Source organism: Elephantulus edwardii, unplaced genomic scaffold, assembly GCF_000299155.1.
Source record: "Elephantulus edwardii isolate Elephantulus edwardi_28Jun2011 unplaced genomic scaffold, EleEdw1.0 scaffold00371, whole genome shotgun sequence".
Classification (NCBI taxonomy): domain Eukaryota; kingdom Metazoa; phylum Chordata; class Mammalia; order Macroscelidea; family Macroscelididae; genus Elephantulus; species Elephantulus edwardii.
Window position 1 is genome coordinate 692,289 of NW_006400121.1, and position 13,580 is coordinate 705,868.

The window sequence follows — 13,580 nt, forward strand, 5'->3', positions numbered from 1 at the left end:
TCTTCGTTGCAGTCTGTACCGAAGTCATTCCAATATAGGGTCTCTCTTCACTGAGTTCACTGATGACAAGTAAGCTTTGTCTTCTCAGTGAAACCTTTTCCATACTCCCTGCACACATAGGGCCTCTCCCCAGTGATTTTGTTCATGGACAGTGAGGGGTCTCTTCATGATGAACCCGCCACGTTTTGTGGCTAAGATCAGGAATGGAGTTTAAGATCACAAGTCCTACCTTAAGAGCCCCAGTCTGAGCAGGGAAGTGGCTTTCTCAGGTCATACAGTGAAAACAGGCCAGGTGTCTGCCTTCTTTACCTGGTCCTTAACAGCCTTGAGTGAGCTCGGGGATGCAATGGGCAGAAAACTGGGAGACTAAATTGAGATAGGAGCTGTGAAAGGAGTTCCCAGGTACTTCATTGTCCCAGCTCAAGATATAAATGAAGCTTCCCTCTGGAAGCGGAAAACCAAGGAGGCTTGCGCTGGACTATAATTCTTGATCACTTCTGGTTAAGTACTTCAATTGTTTTCATTTTCTGCAAGGAAGGTTATCAACTCCATAACTCAGACTGTGGATAAGTTTTTCTCCTATACTGATGCCACATTCTTCTTTATACACTGCAGCTTCTCAAATGATTCTCAGCACACAGAGTGAATAGGTATGGAGAAATGATACAACCCCAATACACACCTTTCCTGATTTTAAATGATGGAGGTTTCCCTTATTCTTTTTCAGACAAGTACTTCTTGGTCTAGGTTTCAGATAAGTACAATTATGTGTTCTGGAATTCCCATTTTTCTCAATTTTATCCATCACTTGTTATAATCTACAAAGGCCTTTGCAGAGTAAAAACAACAAAAGTAAACAGCTTTCTGGTATTTTCTGAGCTTAAGACCTATCTGACATCAGCAATGATATCCTTCCTTCCACAGTCTCTTGTGAATCCATCTTGAATTTCTGCCAGTTCTCTGTCAATGAACTGTTTCAACTGTTTTTAAATAATCTTCAGCAGTATTTTACTTGCAAAAGATGTTAATGACATAGTTCCATAATTTCCAAACTCCACTAAACCATTTTTTTGGAATGGGAACAAATACAGGGATATCTTCCAGTCAGTTGGCTTAGGAGTGGTTTTCCAAATTTGTTGGTGTGGACTAGTGAGCATACCCAGGGAAACATGGGCTTCCTGAAATGCCTGAAGACTGAAGTTCTTCCTTCATTATCATTGATTATTGATCATATGTTACTTCATTAAATCCTTCAGTATCCATCAATTCTTTTTCATACAATGATTCTTAAATATTCTATCTTCTCTTAATGTTTCCTGCATCACTTAAGATTTTGCCCACAGAATTCTTCAGTACTGCAACTTAAGACTTGAAAATGTTCAAGGTCTTTCAGTTTGAGAAATACTGAGTGTGTTCTTCTCTGTTGGTTTTCTATCTCCAGCTCTTTGCACATTTCATGCTGATGCTCTGCTTGTCTTCTCTAACCAACCTTTGAAAGCTCCTGTTCAGCTCTCTTCTGTGCTTCGTCCTTTTGTTTGAATCTATTTACATGCCAGTGTAAGTCGTGGAGTCTCCTTTGACACTTATTTTGCTTTTTTCTTTCTTTCCTGTCTTTGTAATGACATCAGAACAGATGTGCATCAGAGTTGTATCTTTTCTCTAATCCTATTCTAGATGTATGCTAAGCAAATCGTTCAAGAAGCTGAAATTTATAAAGAATGTGGCTTAAGGATTGAAGACTCATGCACAACCGGAGTCATGCAGATGAAAATTCTTCATGCAGAGGACAAGGAAAACTTGAAGCACTTGCTTAAGAGCAAACATTATAACCTTCAATATGATGTCCCTCTCAACATCAAAAAAGCAAAAATCCTCACCAAAGAAAAGATTAAAATTATCAAAGATTTCATTTTACTGAAATAAATCCACAATAAACATCCCTGGGAGCAGTAGTCATGAAATCATAAAATGTGTTGCATTAGGGAAATCTACTGTCATGACCTTTTTAAATGCTAAAGAACAAAGTTGTCACTTTAAAGACTAAAGTGTGCCTGATGCAAGCTATGGTATTTTCTATGCACCTGAAAGTCAGATTAAGGATTAAGGAACTTGGAGAATAGATGTCTGTGAATGTGTTGGAGGAAAGTACTGAATATATCATGGACTACCAAAAGAACAAACAAGTCTCTCTCGGAGGGAGTGAAACTGAATGCTCTTTAGAGGCAAGAGTGGTAAAACTTTAGTCTCACATACTTTGGGCATACTGTCAGGACAACAAAGTCATTAGAAAAAGACATCATGATGGAAAAGGTGGAAAATCTGAGAAAACCCTTAACAATACAGATGACACAGTGACCGTTAACAATGGTCTCAAGCTTATCACAGATCATAAGGATGGTGCAGGAGATTAGATTCAGATCTATTGTTCATAGGGTCACTCTGAGTCATAGTGAATTTTACAGTCCCTAACAACCTGTAGTCTTCGATATAGATTGAAGTTCAACATCAAGAAGACAATTATTCTCACCACTGAGCCAGCACCATGATGGATGGAGAAGACACTGAGGTTGTTTACAGGTACAGCTTGCTCGGCTTCACAATCAACACTCTTTGAACCAGCAGTTACAAAATCAAAAGGCGAATTACACTAGGTAAATCTGCTGTCAAGGACTTTTCCAGAGTACTTAGAAGCAACGATGTCAGTCTAGAGGCTAAGGTGCACCTAATCTAGGCCATGGTCTTCACAATTACTTGCTATGCCATCAGAGTGCTGAATAATAACTAAGGATAATAGAAGGATTCATGCCTTTGTGTTGAGGTGCTGGAGAAGAGTCTTGAATATACCATGGAACACCAAGAAAACAAATAGGTCCGTCTTGGAGAAGGTGAAACCAAGTTTCTCCTTGGAAGCTAGGATTTTGAAACTCCGTCTCACATACTTTTTGCATACAGCCAGGAGGGACCGATCCTTGGAGAAGAACGTCATGCTCAGAAGGGTGGAGAGACAGCACAGGAGAGGAAGACCCCAGATAAAATGAATTGATAGAGCAACTAGGGCAATAGATGTATCAGAGTCAGTGAGACTGGTTCAAGACAGGACAGGCTTCAGAGCTACTGAACATAGGGTACAATGAAGCAGAGGCAACTTGACAATGCATAACAAGAAGAACAAGGCCATATTTTACAACTATCTGTTGTTCTCTGTATCCAACTTAAGCTTTCCAGTTATTCATCTTATTCTAAGTTTGATAAATTTCAGACTGTAAAAGTTGATAGAAATTCTCAAGTCTTCTTCTTCAGCTTTAATAGTGTGTATATCTGAATAATAGTTTTATAAAGTAACCTTGATAGCAGAACTCAGGAGATCAGTTAATGTACTGCATTGGCCAAGTCTGCTGCCAGAGATCTCTCTAAATTACTAAAGAGCAATGATGCAAGGTTGAAAACTAAGATGCAAGAGAGACTTTGGTAATAGTCTTTTCAATCACTTGCTATGCATGTCTAATGAATAATGATGAGCGAAGAATTAATCAATACTTCTGAGATGTGGTGCTAGAGAAGGGTACTGAGTAGCCCATGGACTGCCAAAAGAACAAACATCTATGTCTTGGGAAAGTGCATCCTGAATGCTCCTTGGAGGCAAGGATGATGAAGCTTCTTCTCACAAACCTTGGGCATGTAACCAGAAGAGGCTATTTCCTGGAAAAGTACCTTCATGCTGGGACAGGTGGAAGGTCAGCAAGAGAGGAAGACCCTCAACAAGATGGACTGACAAAGCAACTATAGCAATGGGCTCAAGTGTGTCAGAGATGATGAGGTAAGACAGGGCTCAGATTGGTTTGTATTTTATACTGGTTTACTTAATACACTGTACTGAGGTAATGTGGGGTTGCTATGATGCTGAATCTTGTGTCATTGGGGTGTCAAATGCCATAACGGTTACCTTTAGTGGACAGTGTTTGGTGAAGCTCCCAGTTTAAGACAGGTTTGGAAGCAGGGGCTGCATCCACTTCTTCCTAGACAACAAGCCTATGGAAAATCTATGAATGTAGATAAATGTCGATAGTTACAAAAAGGCTTCAGGTCTTTTATTCATAGGGTCATTATGAGTTGTGTTCGACTCAATGGCAATCAACATCAACTGGTTTACTTACAAAGTCCATCACAGGGTCACTATGAGTCACACTCAACTCAATGGCACCAAACAACAGTAATCAATATTCATATAGAAAGATCTATGACTCATGTTGTTGTTAGCACTGTAATTCAGGATAGATCTTGAAATGTTCTTTTTGACAGTAAGTGCCCTACCATTCCTCTTCAATTTGCCACTCACAGCAAAGTGGATCAAAAGATTACCTGATACAAAATAGTACTAGTCTATCTCTGCTCACTGATGTTTAAGACATTGGATTTCATTCTTTCATAACTTTAAATGTTCCTAAATTCATAGTCTATACAGTTCATGTTAAAATTATTGACCTTAGCTGTTTCTCCTCATTTTCTCAGTGCATTCCAACCTGAGGAGCTCATCTTCTGGTACTATATCTAACAATATTCTTTTGTAATTCAGAGTTCTCAAAAACCTATTGTTTCAGAAGTGGATAGGCAGATCCACTTCCTAGCCTCTCTTAGCCTGGAAGCCTCACTGAAACTTGTCCATCGTGGTGAAGAAGAGTACTGAATATACCATGGATCACTAGAAGAACAAACAGGTTTGTCCTAGAGGTTGTGAAACCAGGCTGCTTCCCGGAGGCATGTCTGACATATTTTGGACATACTGCAAGGAGGAACCAGTCCTTGGAGAGGGACAGCATGTTTTGGAGGGTGGGGGGACAGCCCAAGAAAGGAAGACCCCGATGAGATGGACTGATTCAGTGACTAGGGTAATAGGGGTAGGTGTGTTAAAGAAAATAAGGCTGGCACAGGAAAAAGCAGGGTTCAGAGGTGTTGTATGACGCTTCAAAATCCTAGCCTCCAAGGAGCAGCCTGGTTCACCCTCCACAGGACGAACCTGTTCATTCTATTAGCAGTTCATGGTATATCCAAAACTCTTCTCAACCACCACACTCAAACGCATCAATTCTTCTATCATCCCTACTCATCATCCAGCTCTCTGATGCATATAGCAAGTGATTTCAAACACCGTAGCCTGTATCAGGTGAACCTTAGTCTCCAGACTAACAACAGTAGTCCATCAAAATGTCCAACATCCTCGTCCTTTGTGAAGAAAAGTAGCACTTTGTTACCTCCGCATTTCAGTTCTGGCAGCATCTGTTCCAAAATTAAGAATTTCCCAGAATTTCTTACCAATTCTTCATCAATCTTAAATTCTGGAGTGACAGACTACCGTATGTTCAATCTAATATGGATGGGTACAGCATTTACAAAGCAGAGTCATTATATCTTGTAGCTTTAGATCGACTTCAGCTTCTAATGGAATATTAATTTCCACGATAGCACTTTCTTGGTCTACTTCTGGCTACGTCTGATTGATTAAAATTTCCAATTCATTGGGAAAATGTCTAATTTCACTCAAACTTACTGATTTTCTTGTATGGCATTTTGGATAACCTGTGGGACTTGATTCAACAATTTCTTTCTCACTAGATCCAAACATGTTTGCAATTATGCAGTTCAAAACGGCTGTATAAAAAGTTTCTTGCTTCTTTGAAAGTGGTACATAAAATGCTACTTTTTACGAAGAACTTCAAGAGTAACATCAGATTTCAGTCTTCTTGGTAAGAACAGTGTTAGAATCTGGGGCTGTCAGCACATATAATACATTCTGTTCTCTGTTTTTAGAACTAACATCCTCAGCAGTTTCAGAAAAACTAGTAATATCATATAAGGGCTCTGATGGCCTGTGACAAGAAGCTGTGTGCAATTCCAAAGGCATGTGGTTTGAGGCCATCAGTTGCTCCAAGGGAGAAGGATAGGCAATCTCCTCCCATGCAATTAACAGCCTCTGAAAACCCAATGACGGGTCAGCTACGGGCTGGTTCTGACTCTACGGGATATAACAACAACAACAAGAAGTAATATCAAACCAAGACTCAAAGCTTTTCAAGTAATCAAATACATCTGACAACAAAAAATTTTACAATGACCGAAGTTCTACTAAATTGTTTTAAAAAGTGTATATCAGTCAAAAGTGTGTTTTGAGCATTGAAGCATTTTAATTCCATTAAAACAGCACTTGATGTTCTTAATCCTGTGTCTTTCATTTACTATTAAATATTTCCAACAGCAATGCTATAATGTATTTCGATCTCTCATAGCTTTCTCAAATGATGTGAGTGCCACAGGGTGAATCTGCAGCGTCCCATTCCATTTTAAAATATTTTTTCCATTTTTATTAGTTTTAATAAATATTTAAAGATATTTTGGATTTTCATTCATTCATTGCTGCACATTTTTCCCTGCCCACCCCTTCCCACCAGTTCGCTCCTCTCTTTGAAAAGAAAAAAAAAAATTCCTTCATTGGTATACAATTCCCCCATCTTAAAAATATTTTTTACCAATTTTTTACGTTCTTGTTGGATTCTATGACAAAAAACAGTAGGAATTTCTGGTATAAATCTTTTGAATTCAGCCATCCAATTAGGAAGTGTAGACAAAGGATCAACACAAGAAAAGGTCCAGGTCCTCCTCTCTGAATCATCAAGGCAATTGTAGCAATGCACTGAACTGTCAAAGACGACCCATTTCATCAGCTAAGACATCATTAACACCATTTTCCTAAAGCATCCTAAGCCATTCCATGCCTTCTACTTGGTACCACCACATCACTCCTCTCGTAAAGTGCTTCTGTTGTTGAAAGGGTACCAGTTGTCCATTACATTTATGAACTGAGTCATAAAATAATGAAATATTCTAACAGTGTGAGACAATCTGTCTTTATTTATACTATTTGAATCTTTGTTTTTCTGAAGATCTTCTAAGTAGAATTTAGCAGAAGAGCTTTCATCCTCATTCTCTTTACATTTTTTAGCCATAAACATAAATTCCTCTTTTGACATGACTTCCAAAATATTGTATGATTCATCTTCCCTTCCTCTTTTCTTTTTCATTACTGAATTCTTGTCACTTGCATCAAATGAATTTTTTTTGTAACATTGCCCTGGAAGTACTCACCAGGTTGTGCCAAGAAATCTGGAGGACAACCACCTGGCCAACTGACTGGAAGAGATCCATATATTTATTTTCATTCAAAAAAAAGGTGACCCAATAGAATTTGGAAATTATCTAACAATATCACTAATATCATACACTAGCAAAATTCTGCTGAAGATTATCCCAAAGTGACTGGAATGGTACATTGACAGAGAACTACCAGAAATACAAGCTGGGTTTAGAAGAGGTTGCGGCCCTAGAACCATTATTACCAATTTCAGATGGCTCTTGACAAAAAGCAAAGAGTACCAAAGGAATGACTATCTGTGTTTCATTGACAATGCAAAGGCATTTGACTGTGTGGATCACACAAATTGTGGCTAACCTTGGAGGAAAATGAGAATTGCAGAATACTTGATTGTGCTTACATGAAATCTATACTTGGATCAGGAAGCAGTCCTCAGAACAGAGCAGAGAAACACTGCATGGTTTAAAATGAGGAAAGGAGTACATCAGGGATGCATCCTGTCTTCATACATTTTCAATCTATATGCAGAACAGATAATTTGGGAAGCAGGGCTTTATGAGGAAGAATATGGCATCAGGATTGGAGGAAGACTCATTAACAACCTATGTTAATGCAGATGACACAACCTTGCTTGCTCAAACTGCTGAAGACTGCTGCTTCAAGTCAAGGACCGTAGTCTTCAATATGGATTGACTAAGGATGACAGAAGAATCGATGTCTTTGAGTTGTGGTGCCAGAGAAGAGTGTTGATCATACCATGGACCACCAAGAAAACAAATAGGTCCATCTTAGAGAGTTGAAACCAAGTTTCTCCTTGGAGGCTAAGATTTTGAAGCTTTGTCTCACATACTTTGTGCATGTGGCTAGGAGAGACCAGTCCTTAGAGAAGGACATCATGCTTAGAACGGTGGAGGGACAGAGCAGGAGAGGAAGACCCCAGATGAGATGGATTGATAAAGTAACTGAGGCAATGGGAGTTGGTGTGTCAGAATCAGTGAAACTGGCTCAGGACAGGGCAGGGCTTAGAACTGCTATACATAGGGTTGCTACAGGTCGCAGGCAACTCAATGTAAACAATCACCACCTATCTGTATTCTGCTGGTTGTTATGTGCTGTTGTCGCCTGTCACTATGTATACAAGTACAGAAGGTATGTTCAAGACTCTTTTCTAGCACAACTCAAAAGCATCATCTTCTATCATCCTTAGTCACTGTCCATCTCTCTGTTGCATAGCACGTAACTGCACAGACAACGGCCTAGGTTAGGTGCACTTTAGTCTCTAGTGTGGCATCGTTGCTTCTCAGTACTCTATAGAGGTCCCTGACCACAGATTTTCCTAATGTAATTCATCTTTTGATTTCCAGACTGCTGGTGCCAAAAGTGTTGACTGTGGAGCCAAGCAAGCTGTAGCTGTTACCAACCTCATTCACTTACCCATCTATCATGGTGCTGCCAATTGGCCCAGCTACTAATCTGAATTACAGCTTTTTTACTTCCCTAATATGGGTCTGTGTAGTCCATGAGCATATTGGATTCTAGCTCCATTAAAGCAGTAAGATTGGTGTTGGGATGAGTAAAAAGAGGTGCAGAAGCATAAAGGACATGTCTGACCTTAATAAAAATTGGTTTTGTGTTGTTGATGTTGACTGGGTGAAGTAGGTCAAAGTCAGATATAGCCATTCCTATGCAGTCATTGCTTTTTTTACACTGAAGCCTTATGTTTTAGCCAAAGCCTTCTGTGCAACTTGGACTTCTTTACAGTACTGGTTTATGACTACACATTAATGATATGATGTTTATGTTTATGGTTATGGTTATATTATAAACATCAAATTGCTAAAATGCTTACCACTAGCAAATTGAAATGCTGGTATAATGGGAAAAAATAGCAATTTAAGCCCTAGTTCATAATGTCTATATTGTCTATGCTTCTAATTTGCATACATTCCTTTAAAAATAAGTTGATGGGATAATAAAACTTTATTAGAAGAATATACTTCCCTTTTGAATCATTTAAATGTTTCTACATTCAGTTGTAAATACAGTAATTGAACATCAATACAAAGATGCTGGGATATTTGTTAATATTTGTCCAAACCTATTAACTTAAAATAGTAAATAATTGTTGCTAAAAGGGGGAGACCCAAAACTAAAAAAGCAGATGCTATAGGGAATAAAATTAGGTAAATTCAAAGTGTGAGATGGACAAATTATTTAAATTGCACTCTATCATGTAAAGTATAGTCACTGTACTCCCAATATCAAAATATAAACTGAGTACCTTAGAATACTCAAATTATGCATGTGTTTGGTTTCTAAAACAAATGTTCTAGCTTAGTAGTACTGATTTCTATGAGAACACACTTTCAATTCTGAAACAAGTCTATAACATAACCTTGAAACTATCACTGAAACTATCTTCTAATTTTGATCTAGATTATGTTTTATTAATTTTAAAATTCTATGATAAATATTAGATTGATATTTGGATAAAACCTCCATAATCCATGGTGACCTGCCTATAAAGAAATTTATCTCATATCCTTTCAAATAGCACAGTATATATTTCTCAAAAAAGCACCTAAAACATTTTAAGAACTTGAAAACATTTTTAATATACTTCAGTAATACAATAATACAGATAGGGCTGCACTAATAGATCACAGAGTATTTTCTCAGTGTGACATCACTTGGAATCCAAATAGATAAAAATTCTTTTTCTTGCTTTGTTCTCAATTCTTTCACTTCTCACACTTTTCGTTTTTAAGCAAACACAGTATGGGCTTGGTAATCTGAAACTACACAGGAATTGTATGTCAGTATTAACCTAGAATTAAGTTTATACCCACGGTATAGGATAGTATAATAGGATAATACATACGGCTGGATTCAGGGCTTAAAATATTTGAACTGTCTTGTAAAATATATCTGACCTTCAAATGATTCTCTATACTGGACAATATTTGGATGCTTCATGTTTGCCAACACTGCAACTTCTCTCCTTGATTCTTCCCTTTCTTTACCAGACATCTTAAATAAGAGGAAAAGATATTAATCAATCAACAAAAATTTAAAAGTTCATCAATATTACAGTGGTTAAGCAGATCAAGATACAGTAAACAAAATTAAAAATAACAAAATAAAATGTATGAGTTGAATCTGGAACATAAATATTTTAAAATATACAAACTAAACTGTAATAGAAGAGTGACTACTGTGGTTGGTTTTTTTTTTAAACACATACACAAATTTGTATTATAGGACTAGTTAAAAAGATAAACAGATTAAATGAGTGGCTCTCTCTGAGATGATGGCGAACTTTCACTTTAGGTTACATAGTGCTATCCTTTTCACTTTTATAAGCAGTTCACCGTAACCAGACTACTACTTCAATAACCAGAACAAAAACAAGAATCAAAACATTTCAGTGTTATAAGTAGGGAGGGGGAGGAATAAAGAGAAAAAGCATAGTTGAAAAGAAATGAAAACTTACCCTTGAGATGCTAATTTCCTTGATAACATATTGCTTATCATCTTCTTTGGATTTAACAAGAACGGCTTTTCCAAAGGAACCTTCTCCAATCTTTTGTAGTCTAGCATACTTTTCCATGGTTCTTATTCTAAGACATACTTAAGAGATGTGCTAGATATAAAAAGATAACAGTCAAGTAAAGTATACTGTTTATTACTGTGTTATGACAAAATACCAAGATGGTTAATTCAAATTCTAATTTCTCAATGATTCAACGAGTTTTTAAAAATACTTAAAATTTTTATTAAAAGCTATGCTTTATCACATTTTTTTCTCATGCAATCTAGTTACAGCTAAAAAGCCCAGCAGTGTTAGTTCAATTTTACAAGAACACTTTATAAAGTCAAATATTGTGTTCACTGCGTATCTAGAGAAAAATGCTTTTCTACATGAATTAATTAGTAGCTCGCAATATTGCTATTGTTAGGTAGGTGCCATCTAGTTGACTACAACTCACAGCAATCCTACAAAGAACAGCTCTGAACATGCACTATCCTGAGCCAAACTCAGTATCTATGACATCCCTGACCCCACTGTCACAGTCACTTGGTCAATCATCTCATCCAGGGTCTTCCTCTCCACCTCTGACCCTCTACCCTTCCAAGCATGTTTTTCCCCCCACAACAAGCAACATGGCCAAAGTATCTGAGTTGTTGTTGTTATGTACCGTCGAGTCGTTTGCGACTCACAGCAACCCTATGTACAATAGCCCTAAATCCTGCTCTATCTTGTGCCAGTAGCATTGCCTCTGACACACCCATCCTGATTACCCCAGTCACTGAATCAATCCACCTCACAGAGGGCCTTCCCCTCCTCTACCAAGCATGATGTCCCTCTCCAAGGACCTGTGTCTCCTTACAACATGTCCAAAGTATGTCAGACGAAGCCCTAGAATCCTTGCCTCCAAGGAGTAGCCTGCTTTAACCCTCTCCAGTATTAATCTGTTTTCTTGGCAGTCCATGGTACATTCAATACTCTTCTCCAGCACCACAGCTCAAAGGCATAAATTCTCCTTCTATCCTCCCTAGTCATCGTCCAACTCTGACGCATAACAAGTGACTGCAAAGACCATGGCCTGTATGAGGCGCACCTTAGTCTCCAGAGACACACCGTTGCTCTTGAGTACTTTAGAGAGGTCCCTAACAGCAGACTTTCCTACCGCAATAAGTTTTTTTTTTTATTTCCTGGCTCCTGGTGTCAAGAGTGTTGACCGTGGAGCCGAGCAAACTGAAGCTGTGAACAATCTCAATCTCTTCGCCATCCATCCTGATGCTACCAATTGGTCCAGAGGTGAGAATATTTGTCTTCTCGACATTGAGCCTCAATCCATACTGAAGGCTGCAGTCCTAGACCCTCTGCAGCAAGTGCATGAGGTCCTCCTCAGTTTCAGCAAGCAGGGTTGTGTCATCTGCATAACGCAGATTGTTAATAGATCTTCCAGCAATCCTGATGCCACACTTCTCCTCATAGAGCCCAGCCTCTCAGATAATCTGCTCTGCATACAGGTTGAAAAGGTATGGAGATAGGACACATCCCTGGCATACACCCTTCCCAATTTTGAACCATGCAGTGTTACCCTGCTTTGTTCTGATGACTGCCTCTTGGTCCAAGTATAGGTTTCGCATTAGCACGATTCAATGTTCTGGGATTTCCCATTCTTCTCAGAGTCAGCCACAGTTTGTTGTGATCCACACAGTCAAACACCTTTGCATAATCAATGAAACACTGATAGACATTCTTCTGGTATGCCTTGCTTTCAGCTAAGATCCATCTAACATCAGCTACAATATCCCTAGTACCACAACCCCTTCTAAACCCAGCCTGGACTTCTGGCAGTTCTCTGCTGATGTGCTATTCCAGTCGTTTTTGGATCATCTTCAGTAGAATCTTGCTTGCATGTGAAATCAATGATACTGTTCTGTAGTTTCTGCACTCTGTTGGAATGGGAACAAATATAGATCTCTTCCAGTCAGTTGTTCTCCAGATTTCTTGGCACAACTTGGTGAGCACATCCAGGGCAGCATCTGTTAGCTGAAATATGTCAAATGGTATACCATCTATTCCTGGGGCCTTATTTTTTGCTATTTCCTTCAAGGCAGCTTGAGCTTCTTCCTTCATCACCATAGGATCTTGCTCAAATGTGACTTCATTAAATACTTCTGTATCTGCCAATTCCTTTCGATACAATGACTCAGTATATTCCTTTCAGTTTCAAAATCCTTGCTTCTAAGGAGCAATATGGTTTCACCTTCTCCAAAACAGACCTGTTTGTTGTCTTGTAAGTGCATACCACAACTCAAAGGCATCAGTTCTTCTGTCATCCATATTTACCGTCAAGCTCTCAGATGCAAAGCAAGCAACTAAGAAGACCACTACCTGGGTCAAGTGTACCTTGGTCTCTAGACTGACATCATTGCTCTTTAGCACTGTGGAGAGATCCTTGACAGCAGATTTTTCCAATGCAACTCATCTTCTGATTTCCTAACTGCTCTTGCCAAGGATGCTGATTGTGGATCCAAACAAGATGAAATCGATAGCAACCTCCATATATTCTCCATCTATCATGATGTTGCCTGCTGGACTGATGAAAACCTGTTTTCAAGATGCTGAGATGTAATTCATATTGAAGACTGTAGTCACTGATCATTTGTAGCAAACGCTTCAAATCTTCCTCAGTTTCGACAAGCATAACTCAGATTGTTGATTGTTGATGAGTTTTTATCAAATCCTGGTGCCACATTCTTCTTCATAAAGTCCAGCCTCTTGAATGATCTACTTAGCACCTAGATTAATCAAGTGTTCTGGAATTCCCATTATTCTCATGTTGTTATGTGCCATCGAGTCGCTTGAGACTCACATCGACCCTATGTACAACAGCCCTAAACCCTGCTCTATCCTGTGCCA

General features: G+C 38.6%; 1 protein-coding gene and 1 pseudogene across 1 annotated transcript in view; both read right to left on the reverse strand.

The window, feature by feature from the left end:
• NEK1 (NIMA-related kinase 1) overlaps positions 1-10,766 on the reverse strand; it is a 229,495-nt gene extending 218,729 nt beyond the window's left edge. Inside the window, exons 1-2 of the mRNA XM_006902136.1 lie at positions 10,638-10,766; positions 10,078-10,174 (exon numbers count right to left, since the gene is read on the reverse strand). Of these exons, the coding sequence (XP_006902198.1) occupies positions 10,078-10,174; positions 10,638-10,754 (214 nt within the window). The 5' untranslated portion in view covers positions 10,755-10,766. The remainder of the gene's footprint in view (positions 1-10,077; positions 10,175-10,637) is intronic.
• Positions 5,181-7,103, reverse strand: LOC102876320 (annotated as a pseudogene).
• Positions 10,767-13,580: the final 2,814 nt, after the last annotated feature.